We start from the raw sequence: 19,002 nt of genomic DNA on the forward strand, positions 1-19,002 counted from the left end.
ATATCAGGTCATTAGAATATTTATTAGTCTGTTATATAACTTAAGAATTGCTATAAAAAGCCCACAAATACTGTAGACTCCTTAATGAAATTAATGACAGCTTTGGTCGTCCAGGAGTAGAATGTTACTGCCAACATGACAGTGGAGCTGCAGTCATCCAGCTTCAGTTCCTGATCAATGAGGTCAGTGAATTGCTTTAATCTGTCCTACTTATATTTGAAATAGGGCCACATCTGGCCTTTCAGATTTCTTGCATGCATTCATACTTACATATTTGAACAAAAGCATATTTCTTATAGGTCACAGCTAATAGCAATTCACTTTAAGCCATCATCATGGCTTAAATAATGCAAGATGCTTCTCAAAACAGTGTTGCAAATAGAATGGTATAAGTAAATCTTTTGGTACAGGGTGCTGCACTTAAATTTTATTTCTTGGATACTGAAAGTTATGTAACACTAAAATCTATATTAAATTTTTTTAAAGATTGAGTTTATTATAAATAACAAAATATACTTCTCTAATGACTTGTTTGCAATACAACCAGGAAACAAAATCCATTAGAAAAGAAAACTGGTTATTGTTCAAAATTGTTGTGTCACTTGAAGTAATTGATGATGCCTTTTTTTTTTTTTTTTTTTGATAGAGTAAAGTTAGGAAGAAGCTCAGGAAACTAATATTTTTTTTGTCAGAGTAGATAACATGCTTGCAGGTTTTTAGAAAGTATGAGCAATTGCAGTGACTTGCAGCTAGAGAGTATAATGCTAATTAAGCGAAATAAGTCCGAGAAAGATAAATACCTTACAGTTTCACTCTTGTGGTATTAAGAAACCAAAGGGGGGAAAAAAAGAGGTGAACCAAGAAACAGAGTCTTAACTATACAGAACAGTCTGATGGTTACCAGAGGGAGATGGGGCGGGTGGGTGGAATAGGTGATGGGGATTAAAGAGGGCACTTGTAATGAGCACGGGGTGATGATGTATGGAATTGTTGAATCACTATATTGTACACCTAAAATTAATATAACGCTTTATGTTAACTAATTGGAATTTCTAAAAAAATTAAAAGTTAAAAAATGAGCAGCTCTAAGAATAGATGTTTACTGTACAGAGTGACAAACAGAAAAAGCTGGTCGTTAGAATAAATTACTGCAGAAAAGGCTCTGCTATCTTTATTGTGATGATAGTCTGTGGACATTCTTTTTGCCCTCAGGTCCTTAGGTTCCATGGAATAAATTCTTAAATGTGTGTGAGAGGAAAAAAACAAACAAACACTTGATACCTTTGACCTTTTGTAAAATGTTTTTATCAGAAAATCAATATGCAATTATGTAGGGGTTTTTTAGTCAGAAGTGTTTTTTTAAACACTGTTTAGTATTCTGTTTAGAACTGTATAATATGCATTGTAAAATGTTAAAATTTGAAGGAAATCACAATATAGAAAGTTGTTGAACCCATTTGTGAGGAGTCAAGATTATTTTTCATATTTTTAAAAATATTTTGGTATGAAATAATTCTGGCACTTAGTTTCAAAACAGAAGGGGTCTGTATGTACTTCCCCTAGCTTCCCCTGATAGTAACATTGTGTGTAACAGTAGTATAATATCAAACCAGGAAAGTGAATCCATATTCTACTATTAGCTAGACTACAGACCTTATCTAAATTTCACCACCATGTACTCCTGTGTCAGTATGGGTGTGTAGTTTTGTGCAGTTTTATGATGCATAATAGATTTGTGTAATGATCACCATGAACAAGATACAGATCAGTTTCATCATCATAAAGGAATTTCCTAAGGCTCCCCTTTTACAACTGGGCCCCCTCCTGCTCTCAGTTCCTAATCCCTGGAGACCACTAACCTCTTATCCATTTTTATACATGTGTTAAGACTATTTCTTAAAGTAGTACATGAACCAATGTAAATAACATACTGCAAACTGATTAAACACCTAAATTTTAGAAATCTTAAGTAATTTATGTTGTTATTCATGCAGGATTCTTTTGGATAGGATTCATCTTAGAGTTCTTGAATATGACTTTTTATTTTACATGGTCAGGTGTTACATTTTGAGTACTTAAAAATGATGTTACTGTTTTAAAAAATGCTTAACAAAATATGAATAATTGAGGATTGCTACAGAAATCTGACAATTGAGAGTAGCTATTTGCTTTTATATTTAGTAGATCGTATGTAGGTAAAGGGACCACTAAGGGAGGTGGTCAGCTGTTATTGCCATTTCGGCTCTATATCTCTATGGTGAAAATAAGAATGAAGAGTACAAATCTCTGATACTAAGAATCTTTGAGTTTCTCTGCTTCAAAGTGATATAGATAAGAGGATGCTTTCTAAGTGAAAGCATATGGACTTTATTTCTGCTCTCCTATAACCATATTGTAGCAGTAGGAATTACACCATAGAGTGGTCTTCATAGAATTTCAAAGGTGGAAAGGACTTGGGGAGATCATTTAATGTAAATTTGCAGAGCTATTTTAATCCTCTTTGATAAATGAGAAACTCTTAGTTTAAAGGAAGGAGATTTTAAGATTTCTCGTAATAACCTGATGAGTGGAATCCTGTTTTGAAATTAACATAAATTTTTCATGTTGCATTTTTATCTGTCAATATAGATGAAAAGTATCTGACTCTTTGGAGGAAAAACAAGCACATGTCTTAATAAATCAACCTTAGTGTAGAGATTCTTAATTCTGTTCACATATCAGAATCACTTCTGGAGATTTTTAAAGATAAACCTGTATAAGTTCTTGCTCTGAAAGTTCTGATTTGTGAGGTCGAGGGTGAGACTTAGCTTCCTCTGTGATTCTCATATGGGGCCAGAGATTTTCTTCTCCATACTTAATATTATTTAATACTATCAGATATTTTAACTTTCTAAATTAGTTGATTGTTCGATCTTTTGGTTATTGAATTTATAGTTGCTGAGTGCTATCTTTATTTTCTGTATCATTCTAGTAGTAGAGTTATGATCTAGGCATAGTACATTCTAAAGAATTTTTCTTAAAATGGGAATGTTACTTCATATTATATTTTTCTTCTAGTCAAGATGATATGTAGTAGTGGTCAAGTAACTCTAATATTACTTATGATTATAGCTATCAACCGTAATATCCATCTAGATCCTACTGTACTTATAGTTTATAAGATACTAAATTATACTTTAAATTGTTGAAGAAGTTAAAACATTTTGTACAAATACATATAACAGTGTGTTACATCTACTACTAAGAATTTGGGTGAGACAAATGTTTCTGAAAATTAAATCTATTTACTGAAAGTTTTGAAACTTGGGAAGACTTTTTTTTGACAGCTCTTTAGTAACTTTAATGTTTGTAAAATGTGTTCTTTATAAAAAATATTACACTTTATTTTTAAGGGAGCTCTTGTGAGTGCCTTGGCTGATGACACCTTACATTTATGGAATTTACGTCAAAAGAGACCTGCCATACTACATTCACTTAAATTTTGCAGAGAAAGGTAAGAATTCTCTGTTATCCTCAATGTAAGATATTTGCTATTCTATTTTGAAATATGTTCTTTGAATTTTTTTGTGATAGACTTTATGCACAATCTAAGAAATAATTCAAGAACTTCAAAGGATATACAATAGAAAGCAAGTTTCCTTTCTTTCCAGACTCATTTTCCTCTCTAGAGACAACCACAGAAATCTCTTCCATGTCCTTCTAGAAGTACTTTGTGCATATAGGCAAAAATCTTTTTAGATAGTGCTCTTTTTTTTTTTTTTTTGCATAAAGGGAAAGATATTACATATTCTTCCTATAATTTGTGTTTACTCAACAATATATCTGACAGATTGTTTCATACTGGCACATGCCAGTCTTCCGTAGTTATTTTCATAACTGTGTGATGTTCTGTTACATGAAAGTACCATAATTTAGTCAGTCTTCATATGAAAGTACCATAATTTAGTCAGTCTTCATCAGTGGACATTTATATATTTTTTGGTCTGCTGTACATTTTGCTCTGTTGTGATAGTATGATACATATATGTCTTCAACCATTTATAAAAGTATATCTCTAAGATAAATTTGTGGAACAGTTGGTCACAGCAATCTCTTATGACTTGTGAGTTTTGTACTTTGATTGGAAAGACCTTTTTTCTTTTCTTTTTTTTAAATTCCAGTATAATTAACATTCAACGTTACATTAGTTTTAGGTATACAATATAGTGATTCAACAATTCTGTGCATAACTCAGTGCTCATCATGATAAGTTTACTCTTAATCCTCTTTAACTGTTTTAACATTTCCCCATCCACTCCCCTTTGGTAACCAGGAGTTCTCTATAGTTAAGAATCTGGTCTTTTGTCTTTTTTTCATTTGTTTCTTAAATTTCACATAAAAGTGAAATCATATGGCATTTGTCATTCCCTGACTTATATTTCACTTAGCATTGTATACTCTAGATCCATGCATGTTGTTGCAAGTGACGAGATTTTATTCTTTTTCATGTTTGAGTAATAATATTCCATTGTATATTGGAAAGACCTTTTCACCCTAATTTTATTAAACATTCTCCCATATTTTTTATGACTCTTAAAGTTGGATTTTTTTTAAAGTTGTTTAGTCTTTATATACATGGAACTTTGTCATGAAATATGAGTAAAAAATACAGGTTCCCCCCATTGCTTATGAGATCTATTTTTTATGTATATATAAAAATTTAGATATGTTTGCATATATGTGTTCATAAGCATGAGCAGATGTGAGTATATACGTATATGTGCCAAAGTTAAGAAACCTGGGTCTCTGTAGTATCTAAATGCAATGGGGTTAGTGTCTTTAGGCCCTGTCTTCTGTGGAAGTCAGACATCAGACTGCCCAAAGCATATCCAAGGATCAGACCATTCCTGCTTTGATAAATGTTGATCTGTTGAGGTTATATAAATGGGTCAGTTTTTAAGTCTGGCTTTTTCCCCACAGCAGCCCTTCAAAGTAGACAAGCTAAAATTGCTGATGAGAATATAGCAGTTCAGACTTCTTTAGCCAATACCAAGACATGTTGACATTGAATGGTAGACAGAGACCAGAATTGGCAAGGGGTTAATAGCAAAGTTTTCTATTGGGCTAAATCTTGCCTGGAAGATAGGTCTTCTTAATAAGTTGGAATCATGGTTCTCCTTCTTTTAGGAGAAGGACAGCAGTGAAGGAGTTAATAGAAGGAGAAAGGGTTGACATAGGGGGAAAAAGGCAAGCAAAAAGTTAAGGTTCAATTCTTTTCTACCTGCTAGAAATAGGACCAGCCTCAATCTGTTTGGCAGAGTTCCTTAGTCTACTTGCCACCTGGATCAGGGGGAGCCCTATATCAGTTTCAGATGCCACCAAGCAGATGGAGATAGTGATGGGCCTGTCAGTCCCAGAACACATCTTGTGAGTCTCACACCACCTGCTGGAGATAAAAGTATAGGTCTAGCAGAGTTGTTGCCCTGGTGTGATTTTACCCTCCAGAGGGCATTTGACAATGTCTAGAGACATTTTTTGTCACAGTTAGAGGAGAGAGGAATGAACAGTGCTACTGGCTTCTAGTAGATAAAGGCCTGGGGATGCTGCCAAAAATGTTACAATGACAAGGCAGTCAGCTCCCCTTAACAAAGAATTTATCTGGTCTAAAATATCAGTACAAAGTTAGAAAACTCTGGACTCTAGCACATCAAAATTATATCATTTGTTTCATGTAATGCTGTAGAATTTCTCTTACTTTCTACCACCCACTGGAAGGATTCTGTCAGAATGTAGAATTCCAGCAGAAGAATACTTCTGATATCTCATGTGCCAGTGACCTGTCCGTATTTCTCATTAGTAGCATGTGGTCCAAATTCACAAACATATACTATATGTTACTATGTTACTATGTTTCATGGTGAAAGGATCAGAGCTCAAGGAGTCCCAAAATTGTCAGGGTCCCATGATTGTCAGGTATGAGGTAAATCTCCTTGATAGTACTTCTAAGGATGGTCTCTAAGAAAATCTGGTAAAAGTGGGTAAGGAATGGTGAGTTAGTCTAAAAAGTGCCTGTAGGCATAATCTGATAAACAGAAGGCTCTTTTGTGTGCCCTGTGAGAACAGAGCCTTTCTTCCTGATAAATGCAGCCTTAGAGTCCACCATTCCCCTCCTTGGTTGGGTGCTATTATGCAGGGCCCATTCTGCACAGTTGTATGCAATGCTCCTAAAAGTTACAAATGCAATAAGCTGATAGAATTCATAGTTTTGAGTTTTGTAATAGAGTTTACCCAGCTGACCAACAGAAACTAGCTAGTCCCTGTTTGAGGTTCAGCTTCCCTGTGGCCTTCATTAAGGTTAACAGTAAAGAAGGAACTGTAGCATGATACTTGTCCCTTGAATATCTCTTAGGATGAAATCCTTTAAGGTAGCTACAAAGTTGTATGGCAGCTATTGCATCTAAAATGCTAAGGAATGGGCTTGGCGTCTTATGGATGAACCTACTTATATTCTGTCAAGACTAAAGTTCAGGGATCCCTGGGTGACTCAGCGGTTAAGCGTCTGCCTTCGGCTCAGGGCAAGATCCTGGAGTCCCGGGATCGAGTCCCACATCGGGCTCCCTGCAAGGAGCCTATCTCCCTCTGCCTATGTCTCTGCCTCTCTTTTTCTGTGTCTCTCATGAATAAATAAATGAAATCTTAAAAAAAAAAAAAAAAAAAAAAAGACTAAAGTTCAGATTTCTTCAAGTGGCAGGAAGGAGAGAAGTAGCATTTGGGAGGAGCCTCATTTTCCTTAGCATCTGGCTGCAGAGCAGAGGCTTCCTCCAGGTGTAGGTTTGCTCATGGTGGCAAGACGTATTCTGCCCCGCAGCCTGAACTCTGTGTCATTCAGAACTGTAATGTGTACCCTGATGGAAACCTTCTGTTACGGCAGCTTTCCCTAGGCAGGAGAAGGGACAAAATCCTAACCTGTCCTATTCTATCTCCCTCATTTGTAGGAATCTATTCTTTAAATAACTGCTTTACATTCAGCTTTTATATCTGTCTCAGTCAGGATAGTTTGGGTTATGCTATAATCTTAATGACTAAATACAGCAACAGTTTATTTTTGCTTACATTATATGTCCTTTGTGGGTTTGCTGGAACTCTTTTCCTTTTCATTATCATTGTTCCAGAACCTGGCTAAGGAAACAGCCAGTCTTTACAGTATTGCCAGTCACTGTAGTAGGGAAAAAGAGAATATGTTGAAGCATGTGTTGGCCCTTAAAGTTTCTGTCTGGATATGATACATATTTTTTACACTCATTTCATGGGCTATGGGAACAAGTCATGTGGCCATCTCTAATTTCACTCATATAACCAAGAAGCAAAAAAAGCTAGAAATCTTGTGAATATTTGTAATGACTATCACAGTGCTTATTGTTGACAAAATACAATAACCAGTAACCTAGTTTTCTCCTTATTTCACAGTGGATTTGAGCTAATAAATTAGTTAAATTACTCCATTTCCATTTTTATGCTATTTGCATTTTTACTTCTGAAACTAGGAAAGATAGGAAAAATGAAAAATTTATAAATATCTATCTCATTATATTTTGAACAATTGTTAAGTAATGTAAACTTAAGTTTTATAATGTCTTATTTTTATAAGCAAATTTTCCTAGTATAGTATAAATTTATAAATAGAAATTGTATGTCGTAAAAAAAAAACTAGTGATTTAAATTGTATTTTTTTTCAGAATGTGGATTTTTTTCTAGTTTTGACTTTAAAATTGCACTAAAATGCACAGAACTTAAAATTTTCTATCACAAGTGTACAGTTCAGTAGTGTTGAGTACATTTACATCTTGTACAACTGTAATGTGGATATTCTGATAGAATTTCACTTTTTTGGTATTTAAGAAAAAATATAGAAGTCTCACATTTTGGTTTAACTATGAAATTAGGCAGCTTACTTCATTTTTTTGTGTGTTTTCTATCTGCAGAAAATTTTCCTCTGTGTTACATGTAACCTTTATCATTTCTTTTATCTCATATGTTAAAACAACTTCCTCTTATCCCCATTTATTCTATAGATAATTATAGAATGCTTGTTTTGTGCCAGCTTAATGGTAGCTGCTGAGCATGTATTTGTAAACAAGACCAACTTGGGCCTTGCCATTAGGATCTTGGTCAAAGTTAAGATAAGCTTAGCTTCCAGATGCCCAATAAGATGACATTTATTCATACTAAATAAATATGTATCTCAGTTTCCGTAGAAAGATTTTGAGTTGGAGGATAACATAAATCTCCTTGGTTTGTAGCCAGCTTGTACTAATTATCAAGTTTAGTTCTTACTCTCATTGGTTACTTAGCTTGAGATGCAATTTTCTCTATCTTGCAAAGCAATGTACCATAGTGGTTAAGAGTTCACATTCTGGGCCAGACTGCCTATGTTCAATCTTAGTCTATGGCCCCATCACCTATTAACTATATCAGTTTTGTTATCTGTAAAATGGATAATTACTATCTCATAAAAGCCCCAAGATGTGTATTATAAAGTTAATATGTATAAAATAAATAATATGAATAAGGCCCTTAGAACAGTGCCTTAGAAATCACCTATATAGTTGGTTTTGTTTTTAAAGGTATTGGATTTAAAGTAGAATTTTGTTTTTTTTTTTTTTTTGTTTCTTTAAAGAAACATTTTTTTTAAAGATTTTATTTATTTATTCATGAGAGACACACAGAGAGAGAGAGGCAGAGACATAGGCAGAGGGAGAAGCAGGGTCCATGTAGGGAGCCTGATGTGGCACTCGATCCTGGGACTCCAGGATCATGACCTGGGCCAAAGGCAGGTGCTAAACCAATGAGTTACCCAGGCGTCCCTAAGTAGAATTTTGTACCTTGAAATATCTGCATTAGCCGTACCAGAGATTTTACTTAGGCAGTCTTCATAGAAACAACTAATAGACATTGGAAAATCATTAAAAGCCAATGATATTCGTTCTAGATGTCTTTATACATGTAAAGGAGAGGTTCTTTGGCTTTGGTAGAAAATGAAAATTTTGACAAGTAAAATTCTGTATACTAGTTTTTTTTAATCAATATGTTCCATCAAGCTTCTGTGGATTTTTTTTTTCTTTTAAAGAAAGTTTAATTGGGAGGAATTCATGGATTTATAAGCAACTACAACTATCTGCTAGTCTTTTATCATTACTTTGTTATCATGACCAGTATTCTCTAAATTTTTGCGTAACAGTTATTAAGTAAAAATATATGGAGCATTTTAAGACTGAGTTCTAAATTGTGTATCTGGGCTTTTCTATTTAGAACCTGCTATTGTCTAATAATTATATCTCTAATTGTGTAATTCTTTGTTGTTCATAATACACTTTCACATAAATGTTATTTAGTCTCCCAGGTGAAATTTCAAAGAATAGGATTTTTCTTTATAAATATGTTAGACATCTGATGAATAGCTGAGTCTTTAATATTGAAATTAATATATTTTTAAGGTATATTTTTCTTTTATTATAACAAAATTATATCTATTCATTTGATGCATGTACTAGTTTAGAGAATAAAATAAGCATGGATGCATTCTAAACTAATGGTAAGGAGAATACAATATCATATGGAATGCACTAATAATAAAAACATTTCATCCTAACAATTATCAATGGTGCATCAGTATCCAAAATCCTTGAGAAAAAACTATTTGACAAATGGAGTAATTAATTCGATATTAAGATCACAGTGGAAGAGTTGGTGCCTATAAGGTACTTTAGGAAGTGACTGTTGCTGTAGCATCAGTTTTTCTTTTTTTTACTTTTATTTTTTATATATAGAGAATGCACCAGAATGCGAGTGTGTGTATGTGTGTGTGTGGGGGGGAGGGGGGGAGGCAGAGGGAGAAGAAGAGAAGCAGACCCCCCACCCTTGCTGAGTGCAGAATCAGATGCTGTGAGGCTCTATCTCTTGGCCCTGAGATTAGGACCTCAGCCAAAACCTAGAGTTGGAGGCTTAACAGACTAAGCCACCCAGGCGCCCACATCAGATTTTCTTAGGAAAAGTAAATTATTGTAGAAACAAAAACTAATTTATCCCATTATACTCTTATTAAAATATTACCTAAATATTGTGCTTTGCATATTTATGAGGCCTATAATTTGCTCAGTATGCACATGAACCGGGCATAGCTGTAAAAGAATATTTGGCCAGATACCAGCCCTCAAAAAATCTATACAGGTCTTCCAAAGATTTTGAATTAATTCACTGCACATATTTAACAAGAAAAAAAATTAATCATAATATTGGAACAAATTAGAGACCTAGGATTATAGTTTTTGTGGTAATTGCATCATATCAGCAAAATATTTGTCTTTAAATGGGTTTAATGAAAGTATACAGACATTAGAAATGAGAGTGATTTAATGTGATGAAATTCAGGACTAGAACACAGAAATGGAATAGAACATAGGCCGTTAGGAATCCTGACTGAGGGATATACTATTCTGACTAATTCTAATCCAGAAAGAGAATTGTTTTGGAATTCTGTGGATATGATGAGTCTCCTTGGGAACTCTTAGGGAACCACATTCTGAGACAAAATTTAAAAAGAAAAAAAACTGTTAATGTTCAGAGAGAAGATAATTGTTATTTGATGACCTTGAGACTGTAAAAGGAAGGATGGTCAGGAAGTGTTTTTTGTTTTGTTTTGTTTTAAAGATTTTATTTATTCATGAGAGACACACAGAGGCAGAGACATAGGCAGAGGGAGAAGCAGGCTCCCATAAGGAACCTGATGTGGGACTCAATCCCAGGACCCCGGGACCATGACCTGAGCCAAAGGCAGACACTCAACCACTGAGCCACCTAGGCACCCCAGGAAGTGTTGAATAACTTCCTAGGATAAAATTATCAATAATAACAAAGAAATTCTGACAAAATTGGGAGAGACATCCAAAGAGACTGGTCTGGTTGCACAAGGTCCTTATAATGTATTCATATATAAAAAGATTATACGGAAGGAAAGAGATACATAATCAAAGTGAATATAAGAATAATTTATCTCTCCTAATAGGCATAATGACCTAAGGCATGGGATAAATAATAAAGACAAAATAATGAATGAAAGCACTTTATTTTTTATATGTAGGGCAAGAAAGCTAGGTAGATTAATGGTAGAGTTAGAACATATGTTATTCCTCTAACTGTATAATGCAATAATGGGTCAGAGAAATTGTGTGTTAGACTGCTATAAAAGGTTGCCTCCTATAACATTATTGATTGGCCTAGGTAGGAGGAATATAGAGTGGGAACAGCTTTAAATTTGGAAATGAAAAAAGGTAAATTACATGTATTGGTAGGTATATTTTAGAGGGTAAATCACCAAGCATTGGGTGCCTTGTGTGTGCCTGGGATTATGCTAGGTATTAGATTAACAAAGATGAATAAAATGCTTGAATAGGTTACTTCAGCGGCCCAGACATAAAATAACTGACACAATAAGGATGGATGCCATTTTAGAAGCTTAAGTTAACCTATGATAGAATAACTTATCCAATCTTTCAACTTTTTTTAAAAAAGATTTTATTAAAAAAAAATAAAAATAAAATAAAAAAAGATTTTATTTATTTATTCATGAGAGACCTATATATATAGAGAGAGACAGAGACATAGGCAAAGGGAGAAGCAGGCTTCTATGCACGGAGCCTGATATGGGACTCCATCCTGGGGCTCCAGGATCATGCCCTGAGCTGAAGGCAGATGCTTAACCACTTAGCCACCCAGGCGCCCCCTCACCTTTAAAAATATATATATATATATACTGATTTATTTTAAAAGAAATTTGCATCAGGAAAATGCAAACTGATACCACAACGAGATAGCACTATGTATCCATCAAAATGGCTAAATATTCCCATAGCCTGCTGCTGGGAGTGTTAGTCACTTTAGAAAAATTTTTTGCAGTATCCACATATTCCATGACCAAACAGTTCCACTTCTAAACATATATGTATGGTAAGGCAGAATTTTAAGATGGGTCTCAAAATTTCTGCTCCCTGGTGTCCACACACCACCTCTGAGTTATTCATACAAACACTTAAATAGGTGAAGGCATTATGTAGATGTAATTGAGGTCCTAATTAGTTCACCTTATGATTGGGTGTTTATTCTCAGTAAACCTGATTGAAGAAAGTGAACTTTTAAGAGACTAGACTCTTCCTGGCAAAAGGTTCATAGCCTGAGGGTGATTCAGTGTAAGTTATTGACTCTTACAACCACATGAGACTGATTTCTACTAGCAACCTGGAAGAGCTTCAGAGCAGATTCTTCCTAGAACCTCCAGAAAGGGGCAGAGGAGTGCATCTGGCTGATGTTTGTTATTTCAGCCTTGTGAGACTGTCTAGAGGCTCTGAGTCATGCAGTGCCTGGACTTCTGACCTATAGAAACAGAGAATAAATGGGTGTTTTCTTAGCTATTAATTTTGTGGTAATTTGTTAAACAGCAATAAAAAAACTAATACAGATTTTGGTACCTAGAAGTGAGATGCTGCAGTATCAAATACCTAAAAATGGGGAAATTGCTTCAGAACGGGGCAGTGAATAGAAGTTAAAAAAAATTTAAGGAATAGGATAGAAATGTCTAAATTTCTTTGAGTAGGCTGGGAGGCTCTGGACTTGAAGATTGCTTCCATTGAGGACTTGGAAGAGAGAGAAGAACATGTTTTTGTAGCTGGATGAAGTGGTTCCTTGTTATATAATTGTGGCAAGCTTGACAGTATCTTCTGCATAATGTATAAGTGATTAACTTGGCTATTTAGCCAAGGAGATATCCAAGGAAAGAGTTGAAGGTGCCACCTGATTTTTTTCTTGCTGCTTTATAGTAAAAGGCAAGATGAGAGAATTAAATTGAAGGAAGAATTATTTAAGCTACCAGGACTTGATGAGTTGGGAAATTCCTATCCTGATCCAGCTGGTAAAAAGATTGTTTCTCAGTGTGGCTTAGAGAAAAACATGAAGGTGTGACTGATCAACTTTTTACCAAAAATCTCAGAAAGACCAAAGGTCAAAGTATTTAGTCATTCAAGGGCTTTTTTAAGAGATTGCGGGTGTGCTTCACAGATCTTTTCAACTAAACCAAAGAACACATAGAATTCTTTAAGCCACACAGTTTGAGAAAATTGTGTAGCAGAATATTGCCATCTCATGGCTTGAGAGACAGTACAAAATGAAAGGAGGCTGCCGCCAGCAGGAGGCTGATAAAAGTACGTGTTCCAGGCAAGTGCTATCTTGGATGAAAAAGGAAGAGGATGGAGCTGAGAGCTACAGAGGATTATTCTCAACCTTGAAGCTTGATTAAGAAAAATCAACATTTGCCCAACTTGATTTCAAAACTGTTAAGGACCAGTGACTCCTTTTTACTTTCCACTTTCCCCCATTTTGAACAGGAATTTCTATAACTTTTAGCCTGTTTTTGTCCTACCATTGAATGCTAGGAGTCTTGGGAGTGGATAATTTGTCTCTTTATTTTCATAGATCCACAGATCGAGTGGAATTGTGCCCAATAGCTATACTCAATGGGTGACAATCAAGACTCTCATCTACAGCAAATTTAGATTTGGGATTTTTGAGTTGGTGATATTTTAATGAGATTTTGGACTTGATATTATGAAATTGAGACTTTGATGATACTGGGGTCTGCAAAAAAAGAATTTGCATTTGGGAAGGATTTGAATCTTCAGAGGCTAAAGGGCAGGCTATTAGAGGTAGAATCCTAAGATGGTCCCCAAAGTGTTGCCCCCTGGTATACACACACCTTCTAATTATTTAACCAATTCTAATCAAGATGCTGCTGTGAAGAGGTTTTACAGATGTGATTGACAAATTAATTGTCCTTCACATGGAAAATATCCATTGGTTTTAGGATTGGATAACCTGACTTGAAATGGCAGCAAGTGCATGGGATTACCCTGGTTGGTTTGTTTCACTTCTGGAACTCAATTTGGTGTAGGTGCCTCCTAAATTATATGGGTAACTTGAGGAAGATAGGGGCTCTAATGAATATCTGAATAATGTTAGGAAGGAGTGGACTGAGGAATGGTTGTTAGGTAAACAACCAGTGTCCACTGTATTTCACGCCTTCAAAATGAAGTTGATACTCTTAAATACTTAGCATTCCCTAGAGGTCTTATAAGGTCTGTGATTCTGCTTACTACCATAATTCATTTCACTATGCTTTTCCCTCTCTTTATGCATTATAATCTAGTCACCCTGCCTTTTTCTCTCTCTCTCTCTTTCTCTGTTTTTAATGAGTGATCCTCTTTCCTGCCTGTTTGTGAACTGATCTTCCTACTCCACAGACACTTAAGATTCTCTTTCCATAGTTGACTTGTGTTTGTCATTTCTTTTACAGGTTTTTCTGTAAATTCCCCAGTCTGGGTTTGTGCCTGTTTTGTATTCTACCACAGTATGATGCTGTTTCCCTAAAATAGCACATACCATGCTTACTGTAATTGCCTTGATTCCTTGGTTGTCTTCTAGATTAGAATGTAAACTGTGTATGTTTATTTTATTTCCAGCAGTGGTCTCAATGCTTGACATTTAGTAAATACTCAAAGTTGTAGATTGATTGTTACCTCATTGCCTATGCAGAAACAGAGGGGAATCTCTTCTTCTCTAAAAGGCATGTCACTCCACAGATAATGTGGGTTACCTGGGAGATAGGCTAAGAAGGAAAGTCTTCAAACAAAAAAAATGAGAGTAATTCCTCCAGGCTAATTCTATGTATAATCTTCATTCCTCCCACTAATAGATCCCAAACTGGCTAGGTTGTTTGATTATCCTTGGAGTGCTATTTGGTCCTTGGCCCACATCAAGGCTTTTACATTTTTTTCCTTTTTTTGTGAAAAGAGTAAGATGGGAGAATAAAGAACTTTGAGCAGTAGATTTCTTTTTACTGAACCAGCATGCCTGGGAGATACAGCAGACATCCATCTGTAATAATTTGGCAGTGATTTTGAAGATGAAGGTTTTATTTTCCTTTTCTTGCCTTACTTTATTAGCAATAATGTACAGAATAGTGTTCAATGATATTTTCCATAGCAAGTATCTTTTTCTTAGTAATAATTTTAATAATATTGCTTCTCGGGTTTTCTTTGTTTATTTTCTCGGGTTTTATTTATTTATTTATTTTAAAAGATTTTATTCATTCATTCATGAGACACACAGAGAGAGAGAGAGAGAGAGAGGGAGGGAGAAAGGCAGACACACAGGCAGAGGGAGAAGCAGCCTCCATGCAGGGAACCTGATGAGGGACTCTATCCTAGGACTCCAGGATCATGCCCTGGGCTGAAGGCAGGTGCTAAACTGCTGAGCCACCCAGGGATCCTCATCGGGTTTTATTGTTAAGCATAATATAAGACATTGGTTTGACATAGATTTTTTTTTCCTCTTAGAACTGATTGTCAATTACGGAAGTTAAATTTTAATGGAATGCCTTTTGGGCATTTCTTTTAGATTCTTGTGATTTCTTACCTCCCTTTTTTCATATTGATTTAATTAATATATGTCCTAATATTAAGCATTCTTATATGCTTGTGAAAATTTTGACAGTCCTTTTATTATATTGTTAAATATGGTGCTGAATATATTCTTAGGACCTCTACTTTTGTTTGTGAGATTAGAATATGACTTTTTTTTTTCTAATATTCTCAATTTTGATGTCAGGGCATGTTTCCTTCCTATAATGAATTGAGTAACTTTTCTTTCTCTTTTTCTCCTTCTCACACTCCCTCTTCCTTCCTTCCTGCTCTAGAACAGATAGAGAAATTAATAGAGGAATCATCTGTTTTCTGAATGTTTTTAGAGTATACTTAAACTTTTTAGAGCTAGAAAACTTTTTGTACATAATTCTTAGGTATATTAAATTCCTTTATGTTTTCTGTACTTGAATAATATTTTTGATTCAGAATATGATCAATGTCATTAAGATCAGAGTCTGTATCATATTCTTGTGGGCTTATATTGATTTTTATACTCATCATATCCTCATTCTCTATTTCATCATATTTCAGTTACTGTGATTTGTCAGAGATTTGTGTGCGTGTCTTTTAAATGAAGTAGTTACTGCATTTATTTTATTTTTATCTTTTATTGATATCTAACACTAATTATTTCTATTCTTTACTGTTTTTTTAATCTCTTGACTTAAAGATAAATATTTATTTTAAGAATCAAAATATTTTAGGGCATGGTATCAATAAGATAAAGGCAGAGGATGGAGATTTGAGCCTAAGAATCATACGGATGTCTAGTGGTAAAGACAAGAGAAAACAGAACAATGGAAGGAGAAGTAGTGATGAAAGGCATAAAGAAAATTTTGTGGAGCTAAATATTTTTAGATTGAAAGGACTAACAAATGCTCAAAGAGCTGCTGACAATTATGTTCTGAGTGTCAACTGTGAAAGAGCTCAGAAAAGACAATAATTACCTGAACATTCCTCCTGTTCCCCAAATAATCTTTCTTTCAGACCTTATTAGAGAACTGTGAAGTTAATGTATCTTGTATGTAAGTATAACTACTAGAAGGATAGAAAGTATATAATACCAAAACTTTTAGAGGAGGAAAAAAGGAAATGAAAATAGATTAGGAAAAGAGAAAATTACAGAAAAGAGTTAATCAAGGTGGGAAAAGTAAGTTCAACTGTATCAGTAATCAAAATCATTGTAAATATACCAAATTCACTTAGTGAAATTTTGAGATTTCTGATTGGGTTAAAAAAACAAAATACAACTGTTAAACTGTTTTAAAGGATATACCTAAAGCATAATTACAGAGTTTGAAAGTATATCGAAGGGAAAAAGCACACATCTTACAACAAAATTTACAGTGTTCCTAGAAATAACACTAGCCAAAATATGTGGGGAAAATATTAAAGATCTATGTGGGGAAAATATTAAAACTGTTGAAGGAGTCAAAGACTTAAGCAAATGGAGAGTTTCATAGAAAGGAATTCTCAAGTTTTAAAATGTCACTTCCTTCCAAATTAACCTTATAAATTTAGTATTATCCCACTCAGAATTTTAACAGGGTTGTTCATAGGACTTGATAAGCTGATTATAAAATTCATATGGAAAAAAGAAAGGCCTAAAATAACTGAGATAGTTTTGAAAAAGAAATATGAGATGGTGGGACTTACTAGATATAAAAAATTATTATAAAATTTAGAAGTTAAAATGGTATGGTAGTTACAAAGGGAAGACAAATGGATCAAAACATAGTGAGCAAACTCCAAAAACATCTATGAAGAGATGTTTCCTCTTCATACATACACATACACACATACATACACTTTTGACATATTACAGAAGTGACATTGCAAACAAAAAAGGATGTAGTACATAAAAAATGCTATGATGACTCCTATCTAAATGGGAAAAAGTGATTCCTATCTCATAACTAAATCAAATATTTCAATGTAAAATGACCACACTAAAATTAAAACTTGGGAGAAAGTTATATAAGAAATATCTGTAAGATCTGGGCAGGATGTGCTTAAACAACATACACAGAAAAGCACCAACTGTTTTGGAAAGGAATAAAGGTTCTGTATAACACACTTACCATAAAGTTAAAAGCCAAACCCTATCTATCAGGTACTGCTTGATAAGAACATGAAATTCAGAATAATTTACATAATATCCTTTTATAAACAGTGACTCCCTTCCCATCCCCAGTTCCTTATGTCTTACTTGTGTATTTTATGAACATTAAGAAAAAATAAATGTTGTCCCGGCTATTAATATGACTTAGAGTACATTTTGGAGGAGAGGCACACATAATAAAAAAGATTAATAAAAATTTCTTTTGAGGGGTGCCTGGTTGGCTCAGTTGGTGGAGCATATTTGGGTTCAAGCCCATGTTGGATGTAGAGATTACTTAAAAATAAAATCTTAAAAACTCATTTTAGATAGTAAGTTTGTATAAATATATAAATAATGTCATATTTGTGTCTATATATCTTGGTATTATATATTGTGATATATATATATATATGAAGAGATATATTTCTCGCACATGCTCTATCTATAATATATGAATATAAACACAGAAACAGAGAAGCTTTAATAATTAAAAAGACATAACTATAGGCTGGAAGATATTTAGAATATACCTTATCCATACAATAAAGGACAATCTAATACAAAAAAATGCCAAAAAAAAAAAAAAAAGATGTAGTTAACAGTTGCTAATGAGTACCAGCAACTATTGTTTATCATAACATTTGTTATATAAAACACTGGCATTTTTATTCCCCAAGGTAAGATCATTAAAAACAGAACTTTAAGGAATCCCCCATATAACAGGGATAGTTCTTTGAGATGTTATTTCTGTAGTTGATATATATTGTTTTCCTATTTGTTATTCACTCTTTTACTTACTGATACTTGGTTGATATTTAATTGTTTTGATAGTCATTGATGATATTAAGGCCTCATTTCACAAGAAAGGTTAATATGATTTATTTGGACATATTTCCAAAAGCACTTAAATGCTTTCTAAAAATTGAAATGTAATTAATAATACAGTAAATCAGTATAAATGTAAAATGACCTTTGAAGATCTCTAAAGCTTATTTTTCAAGACATTTGTTACATTGTACTGCTGGGTTACAGATATGATGAAGACTTTTTTAAAGTAGTTATGACAGTTTATGAGACTACAAATAGAAAGGAAATCCTTTGAACAGATTTGTAAATTGCTTTCAGCTGTCTCTTGTTATTTTTAATAGATTTCTGGGTTCATTAATGCAAACTTAAGTTTTCTAATAACAAGACAGTATAAGGTACAGTTAATTTAAGAAGAATATCAAATACCTTCTTTTTTATTTTCTTGTGTATTAATTCATTTGGTAAATGTTAATTGAGATTCTGGTGCATGCAAATATTGTGATGAATTCTGGAGAGACATGGAAGTTATAACCAGCTAAGGAAGGTGAAATGGCAAATTATAATGCAGTGGAAAATATGATATAATAT

The 19,002-nt window shown here is 34.0% G+C and overlaps 1 protein-coding gene across 4 annotated transcripts in view; it reads left to right on the top strand.

The window, feature by feature from the left end:
• The window catches only part of STXBP5 (syntaxin binding protein 5), a 167,805-nt gene that overhangs the window by 24,746 nt on the left and 124,057 nt on the right, over positions 1 to 19,002 (top strand). For all 4 annotated transcript variants that reach the window (XM_077896408.1, XM_077896409.1, XM_077896411.1 and 1 more), the window contains exons 3-4: positions 101 to 182; positions 3,393 to 3,493. In XM_077896408.1, the coding sequence (XP_077752534.1) occupies positions 101 to 182; positions 3,393 to 3,493 (183 nt within the window). The remainder of the gene's footprint in view (positions 1 to 100; positions 183 to 3,392; positions 3,494 to 19,002) is intronic.

This window comes from Canis aureus, chromosome 1, assembly GCF_053574225.1.
Source record: "Canis aureus isolate CA01 chromosome 1, VMU_Caureus_v.1.0, whole genome shotgun sequence".
In the NCBI taxonomy this organism is placed as follows: Eukaryota; Metazoa; Chordata; class Mammalia; order Carnivora; family Canidae; genus Canis; species Canis aureus.